We start from the raw sequence: 8,263 nt of genomic DNA on the forward strand, positions 1-8,263 counted from the left end.
GAGGGGGAAGGGAGGAAGGGTGCTTCTCCCCAGACAAAGGGCCCTTGTCCCGGCGCGGGGTTCAGGAGGGTCGCAGCGCTGATGTGGCAGCCCGCGGGACGAGCGGGCGCTGCCCGTGTGCCCCGGGAGCCCGGCGGCGGCGGGGCCGTGACGTGGCAACTTCCGAGGTGAGTCCGGCTGCACCTTGAGCGCAGAGCCAGCCACCGCTCGTCCTGCCGGCAGCTTCCCAGCCCCGCCGCCGGAGACGATGTTTCCCAGGCAGCCGGGACGCCCAGGTACCCCGTGGGGCTGCAGGGCTCTCCTCCCTTCCTTTCCCACTGCCCCCTGCTCCCACCCGTGCCGCCTCCCACGGCGTCTTGTCTCTGGCCACACGGGACCGCTGACGGGGTTGGGTCCCCCTGGGAGGTCCCTGTGGGATTCGGTCCTGGGTCAGCTCCGTGGGGCTGGGGAGGGGAGGGCAGAGGGCCCCCACAAGAGCCAGGTGTGGTTTCCAAAGGCGCCCAGGACGAGGGCATGCTGGGCATTGCCTCATCCTACGAGCCCCCGACTTCACCACCAAAATTCCTCCTGTGCTGCCAGCCCAAGGGAGGGGACACTGACGGGATCATCCCGTTCCCTGGCAGCTGCAGGAGCTGCGGGCTCGAGGGCAGGAGGCGAGGACAGGGACGGGCTCCGCTCGGTGGTCACCCCCGTGTCCCTGTGCCAGGTCACCCCGCTGAGCCATGAACGCCTCGGTGGCCGGCAGCCAGCTGAGACAGCCCCAGGACGTGGCCGCCTTCACTCCCGTCTCCATCATCAAGAGCGTGACAAAGAAATCGGACGCGCTGCCCACGATCTCGGTGATCGTCGTGCTGTTCGTGCTGCTGGCCGTGTTCATCATCCTGGTGGTGCACTATGGCCCGCAGCTGCGCACGGTGCAGGTCACGCTGTACCACGAGCCCATGGCCCAGCACGCGGACAGCGTGCTCCTCACGGACTGGAGGCAGCTGGATTCCCACGGGAAGCTGCCGGGCTGGGATCTGCCCGCCATGGGCTCAGCTGGAGTGACCTGCCACTGCTCCTGCAACCATCGCCTTCCCCATGGGAGTGCTGAGCCCAATGTCATCGAGATCACCTACCTGTGACACGGCCCTGGGCAGGGCTCAGGGGACGTGTCCCGCTGGAAAAGCTGGGCTGGGATGTTCGTGTATCCTGGGACTCGCTGCTGCCCACACATGGAGGCTGCACCTCCCCAGGCCTGTGTCTGGCCCCAGGAATGCCCAGCTGGAGGTTTAGGACCCGTCACCAGCCCCCAAAAGTCCGACCCAGAGGTGTCACTGTCCCCAGGCTGGAGCTGGGTCCCAGCCCGGGCTCTGGGGCCACCTCAGCCTACGTGGGACAGCTTTAGCATCTCTTCTGGTTTTACCTGCCCTGGTTTTACCTGTCCCACACTGCCTGGGAGTGGCCAGAAAGAGCTGCCTTGGTCCTTGTCCCAGCTGGGGAGCTCTGGGGCTGTGCTCAGCCCAGCTGTAGCTGGAAGTTGCATCATCTGGAATAGTTTCCTCGTGAAAGATATTTCCACACTCCGTGTCCTCATTGCACTGTTTGTCTGGTGCAGAGAAGCTTCCAGCCCCTCTTTGCCTCATGTCACAGCCCTTTTCCCACACTGGGGGCTGGAACATTGTCCTGCCCCTGCCATCCCCCCAGCCCTCAGGCAAACAGCCAGAGGAGAGGAAGGGAGAGGATGCAGCTCCTGATTCTGTGTTGGGTGGAGGCAGTGACAGGGGACAACGTGTCCTGTCCCCAGTGGAGGTGGGGGAGAGAAGAGCAGTGACACAGCAGAGGCAAGAGGGGTGATAATGGTGCATCACAGCTGGTTGAACATCTGGAGCTGTTGGCACCAGAGGGGAAGTTCACGTGACTCTGGGCAGAGTCTGCAGCACCTCTGTGCAAAGGGATGGCGAGACCTGAGGTCACCCTCACTGTGGGGTCACCCTCACTGAGGTCACCCTAACTGAGGTCACCCTCACTGAGGTCACCCTCACCTCTCTCTGTCCCCGTCCCTGGCTGCTGTCCCAAGGAGGGAGCCATGGTGGGGTTGGCATCCTCAGTGGGCTGGTGTTGAAGTGGCTCTGTGACCCACGGGAGAACTTTGTTGAGGTGGCACAGAGGGCTCAGGAGAGGTGACACCTGAGCCCTGCAGGCTCCTGGGGGTGTCAGAGCATGGTCCCTGTTCAGCCCTGGGGTCTCTGCTGCTGGAGGCACCGGGATCTCCTCAGCCCCAGTTTCTCCTGCCGTGGTGGATGCAGGACCTCCGTGTCTGCAGTGCCTGGGGAGGGAGCAGCCTCTGAGATCCTCCACAAAGATTTATTCTGCTGTGCAGCCCCAGAAGTCAGGACACAGCTCCCAGCTCTCCCACTCTGGAAAAGCCAGGTCTGTGTCTGCCCTCAGAACCCTGTCACAGATCCCTGTGGGCACAGCTGGACAAGAGGTGGGCTTTACCTGTTCCTCCAGGTGCTGGAGGTATTCCCAACATGGCAGATGCTCCAGGATCCCTCCTCTCACTTATTTCCAGCCCTCTTCTTGCTTTAAAGCTGAGCAGTGGTTGGACTAGTTGGAAACTTTTTGTCTCCATAACAAACATAATTTATATTGCTTTTTAGGAGGGTTGTTTTCTGTTTTGAATTTGTTCTCATTTGTTTTCCAGGGCTGATAGAGCATTATCAGCTCTCCCACACCCATGTTAGAGGAGATAAGAGTTGTCATTTCCATTGAAAAATCGTGGAGTCCTGCTCCCCTTTCCGTGTCAAAAGAGGGCTTCTTTTGCAATGTGTACATCCCTAACAGCACCCTGAGGAGATAATCACCTCTAGGGACATGTCCTAATTAAGAAATCTTCTCTGTGAGGGTGGGCAGGCCCTGGCACAGGGTGCCCAGAGCAGCTGTGGCTGCCCCTGGATCCCTGGCAGTGCCCAAGGTCAGGCTGGACGAAGCTTGAGCAGCCTGGGACAGTGAAAAGTGTCCCTGCCCAGGCAGGGGGTGGCACTGGATGGGATTTAAAGTTCTTTCCAACTAAAACCACTCCATGATCTCTTTGAATGACATCTGTGGGTTGTGGTCACCCCAACCAAGAGCTGGAAAAACCGCTTTGTAACCATCACTATGACACCCAGAGAGACTGCACCCTCCTCTCGGGGACATCAGCCAGTGTCACCTGCCCAGGGTGAGGCAGCAGAGTTGTCCCCAGCTTTGGTGGCTGTGTCATTCCTGCTCAGGGAGCAGCTCTGTCCAGCGCAAAGCCTTTAATTAGAGGAACAGGAGCTTTCCTGGCAGCTCCCTCTGAAGGACACCCACAGCAGGGAAACATCGTGTTTGGAGAGAAAAGATTAAAAACGTCTAAATATTAATAAAGAGAAAGACAAAATGGGTAATTATTGCTGGCACTTATTGATTTGCAGCCGCTGGGGACTCGTAAAGGTCTGATTTATGTCACAGTGTGCTGTGGCCCGGATCCATCACTTACCCTGTGCAGCACAGGGAACCCATCCCGGGTTGTTGTTCAGGTGTTTTGTGTTGTCAAGCTCAAATCAAATCAAATCAAAGGTGGTTCTGCTGGGTGCCCCATGCCCCCATCCTGTCAGCAGCCCCGTCTACATTCTGGAAAGATCCAGCACCGAAGCCCCAGCCTTGGAGAGTTCTTCCATGTGTTTCATTTGCAAACAGAAATTTAGATACACAGGAAAGAAATTACTGTAAGACTTAGAATAGCAAATGAAATCATACAAGTGAGCGACAATATGCTGCCAGCTTTCTCCTCCAGAAGGACATCAAGGGTCAGATCTCAACTCATTGCTTTCTCCCACACAATAAAACATCATTTTTACAGCTTCTCCTCATTTCTCTTTGGCCAGCTCTCCCTCTCTCTGCTCACAGAATTGCTTTTTGTAGCACTGGGCTTTATAAAACACGTCAGGGTCCTGGAGCAGCAGAGCCGTGCATGACATTACCATAACATTATTCCTGTCTATTCAAACACCCAGCCTGGCCCAATTTACTTCACTTATAACTTTCTTCCCCTCCTTAATAATAATCCTTTTATGAGCACGGAGCAACAATAACTCTCCTTATCGTCCCCTCTGTGCAGGGCAGCTTCTGGAGCCTGGCAGGCAGGAGCTGCTTTGCTCAGAACCAGAGGGTTTTTTGCCTGGGGAAGCTTTCAGGAGCTGCTGCACCAATAATTAACTCTGTCCTCATCAGGGATCGCCTGCACCCCCTTTTATTTCCCCCCTAATTAAGGTGTTGCCCTGCAGGAGGGGAGGCGCTTTTAAAACCCCCCAGAGCAGGGTTTTGTGGGGGCTACAGCGGGGTTTGGGGGAGACTCTGCTCGTGATGCTGGAGAGTTGATAAAACCGTGTAGAAAAAAACCCAGGGCAACACCCTGAAATCGTGTAAAAGCGAGGGAAACACCCTGAAACCGTGCAAAACGGGGGGAAACGCCCTGAAATTGTATGAGACCGAGGGAATCACCTGAAAAGCGTGCCAAACTGAGGGAGGCGGGCAGAGCACCCGCTGAGGATGGATGCAGGCAGCTGCAGCATCTCCGAACCTCCCCGCAGGGCTGGGGGCGATGGAGCCCCCGGGCTGCGCGGGGGAAGGGTGGGGGCAGCCCCGCCGTGGGGAGGCTTCGGGGGGCTCAGCACCCTGGGGCTGCGCCGGGGACGGGCGGGGACAGCGGCGGAGCCCAGCGCGGAGCAGCAGTGGGCTCTCGTGGTGGAGGGATCCAACTGCACAGCGCAGACACCGCCGGGGCTGCGCCTTGCCCGGCTCGGCAGGCTCCGGGGGCTCCGGGAGGACACCGCTGGAGGAGCCCGCAAGGACACCCGGCTGACTCCTGACGGGGCGGAGGACGAGCGGCGCGCCCAGGCGGGAGCGGGCGGCACCGGGATGTCGCCTTCAGCCGGCGGGGGTTTTACGGAGATGAGCTCAGGGAGAGCCACACCACCCCAGGGGAAGGGCCCTCCAGCTCTTGCAGAGCTCTGTCGCTGGTGTGAGAGGGGGAATCACGTCCTTCCTCCTGAGAAAGGGCCCTCGGGAGCCTCCCAGCTCCCTGCAGGCAGCTGAGGAGGGGGAAGGTTCTGGGTTCCCTCGTGCTCAGGGAGAGATTGCTGTCCTGCTGAAAAGGGAGCGACACTTCTGCAAGAGCAAAGGCTGTCTTCGAAGGGCTGAAAATTCACAGAATCATGGAATAGCCACAGTTGGAAGGGACCCTCAGGGATCATCCTGTCCAGCCCCTGGCCCTGCACAGACACCCCGACAGTCCCTCCCTGTGCATCCCTGGGAGCAGTGTCCAAACCCCTCTGGAGCTCTGGCAGCCTTGGGCACTGGCAGGGGCTTTAAGGTCTGCCTGGAGCCTCCTCTTGCCCAGGTGAACATCTCCAGCTCCCAGCCCGTTTCCATGAGAGAAAACTATTAGGTTTGAAGAAGCCTCTTCACTCTCATTTCAAGCTGCCCTCTGCTCCCTGCTGTGTCATGGCACAGCTCCTGGTCCCAGGCTAACACCGTGTCAGCCCAAAATGACAAAGTTTGAAGATCTCCAGCTGTGCAGTGGAGCTCAAAATAACCTGGTGGCGCTGCTCTCTGCCAGGTGATGGACAGGGAGAGTGGTGCCTCCAGCACAGCTCTGCACCCCTGGGAGCTCAGGGTGTGCCCGTGTCCTGCTCTGGAGCCTGGGGGCAGCTGAGCTGCAGAGTCACGTTTGCACTCCTGCAAATGGCATCTCCAGCTGCTCTGGGCACTGACAGCACGGGGCAGGAGCTGAAGGAAGCATTGCACACAGCGAATGCATGAAGTGCTGTAAGAATTCAATGTAGCTGAGGCTCTTTCTGAGCTTTAAATGGAAGAGTTCAGAAGCAGTCTAAACCTTAGAGGGGGAATTTTGTGCTCGTAGCCACCACAGTGCCCATGGAGGTCCTGAAGCACGTCAGGAGCCTGCCGGGGTGTGAACAGGAAACAGGAGGAGACACGTTTTGTTTTTAGCACCAGATCTCATTTCCCTGCCTGTGCTTCTGGCAAGTCTCAGCTCGACCCCGTTTCTCTTTCCTATTTTCTTGCAGTGTTACTTTGTCCATCTCCCTCCACGGCACTGATTTGCAGCTCAGCCATGCTTTTGCAGCATCTCCCACCAGCTGGGGATGTTCTGATGGCTGGGGGTCACAGGTCTGGTCTGTAGGGATTTATTCCTGAAGAATCATAAATAATTCATGCAGGAGCTCCTTCAGCTCCTCCTGGGCAGGCCAGACCTGTCAGCAGTGCTGGGATCTGTTCAGCCAGGCTGGGGACAATGCTCAGGGGGGTCACAGCCTGGTGACAGTGACTTCTCCCAGCCTTTCCCTGAGCAAACTGGTGCTCAAAATCCCACCCGGTCCCTGTTTTTGGGGAGAAAAATGAGTGGTTTGGAGGTTTGGAATCCTCCCAGCTGAGGGGTGGGGATGGCAGCAAGTGGGGTCTGGCAGGTGGGTGCTGGAGTTGGGGGAATTCAGCCCCTGTGGTGTCAGTGATGGGTTAAACACAGGGCACTCGGGGAGATTGGTTTGTTCTGCAGCTGGACTGGGAGGTGATGGGAGAAGGAAACCCCACACAGGGCTCCTTGGGGAACCCCCCTCAGTCCTGGGGTATCAGATTTATTTCCTTTCCCTTGCAATGTTCCAGCGTGGTTCTTCTGTTCCGCTCCATCCCTGAGAAGAAAAAGCATTAAAAAAACGGGAGCTGGAGGGGTAACAGTCCCAGCAGAAGGAAGTGGCCTTCCCACCTCCCCTCCCAAAATTGGGCACTGGCTGGGAGACATCCGCTTCTCCACCCGGAGCTCTGCGGGCAGCGGGAGCGAGCGGGATCATCCCTCCGAGACAGCCCCGGGCTGAGCAGGAGGAAGCACGAGCACAAAGCAGGGAAATGACCTGGGAAAGGTCACCTGGAGCTGGGGCCGAGCCCAGGAACAGCACCGCGGCACCGTCCCTTCCTCCCGCTGGGCTGAGGGGACAGCTCGTGGCACTGGGGTGGCTTCGGTTTTGCTGCCCTTTGGCACATCAAAATTCACCACAACAAAGAAAAGTGATGATAGCAGGGATGCAGGAGCCTCACCTGGGAAAAACCAGAGTGGTGAGGGGAGCTGGGAGGGATAGGAATAGGCTGGGGGGACAAGGGGTGCCCATCGAGGCTGGAAAAGCAGGAGGAGAGGGTGAGGTGGGCACAGGACACCAAAGGCTGCTGGAGGCTGCCTGGAAAGTGTGGGGACACAAAGATGATGTGGCTGGTGGAGCTCCAAGCACACCTTGAGGATGCTCCATAACAGCCAAGGAAAAATTCCATGCGACCTTCCCTGTCCTGAATGTCTTCAGTCACCTCGAGACCAAAGCAAACCCAGCCTAGGGTCCGGGGGCTCCGGGGGCTCCAGAGGCTCAGGAGGAATAGACGGATCACCCTCACGCTGTGCTACCCGTGTGTGCACAGCTGGCCAGCTGTGGCGATACTGGTGCAACAGCTGGGCAGCCCGAGGGTGGGGGCACAGGGTGAGGCTCTGAAATAAGACCAAGAAGGGATTTGATGGCGCAGGAGTGACGCCAGGGAAATCAGTGCTGAGCCAAGCTGGGATGGAGCACGGGGAGCAGCAGCCAGGACAGGCGGATGCAGGGATGGGGAGAGGCCTGAACGGACACAGGTCGTGTCTTCCAGCACCTCCCTCCTTCTCTCGTGCCCTCCCGGCTGTGTTTGATGTGGCCATGCTCCTGCTGATTCATCAGCTCATTTTGGTGTGTCCAGCTGGAACTGGACACTGGTGACATCATCCTTTGTGCTAGGAAAGGTGACTTTGGGCACATTGCCCTCCAAAGGCAGAGCAAGGAGCTGGGATTGCACTTGGATTTAGGCAAAATGAGAATATGTCGAAGTCTGAGAGGCAAAAGTGTGGGGAACAAGGCTTTGGGTCAGTGCAGGAGCAGGAGTCCATCACTTCTTCCCGAAGCACCAGAGGTTTGTGGTGGGTCAGGGACTGCAGGAATCCCGTTTCCTGGGCAGCACGCTCTGCAGGTTTGGAGTGGTGACGGTCCCCAGGGGCTGGGATCGGAGGGCACTTCCACACCGTCTCGCAGCTGTGCCCGTGTCGCCCCACGAGCCCCCTCCCCGCCCCGGCACGGCACCAGCCCGGTCCTCCCTTTTCCTGTAGGTGGGGTTTCCATAGGATGTGGCCGCTCCATCCCCAGCCCGGCCAGCCGGCCGGTGGCTGCTCCGG

General features: G+C 58.4%; 1 protein-coding gene across 1 annotated transcript; it reads left to right on the forward strand.

Moving 5' to 3' along the window:
• The first annotated feature begins 722 nt into the window (after nucleotides 1–722).
• On the forward strand, nucleotides 723–1,220 carry SMIM33 (small integral membrane protein 33). Its single transcript, XM_066328799.1, has one exon. It carries the CDS (start codon nucleotides 723–725, stop codon nucleotides 1,122–1,124), a length of 402 nt encoding a protein of 133 aa, XP_066184896.1. The 3' UTR covers nucleotides 1,125–1,220.
• Nucleotides 1,221–8,263: the final 7,043 nt, after the last annotated feature.

Source organism: Sylvia atricapilla, chromosome 14 (genome assembly GCF_009819655.1).
Source record: "Sylvia atricapilla isolate bSylAtr1 chromosome 14, bSylAtr1.pri, whole genome shotgun sequence".
Classification (NCBI taxonomy): domain Eukaryota; kingdom Metazoa; phylum Chordata; class Aves; order Passeriformes; family Sylviidae; genus Sylvia; species Sylvia atricapilla.

Excerpts from the sequence above, each read along its gene's own strand:
- SMIM33 (XM_066328799.1), top strand. The coding sequence starts at position 723 with ATGAACGCCTCGGTGGCCGGCAGCCAGCTGAGACAGCCCCAGGACGTG.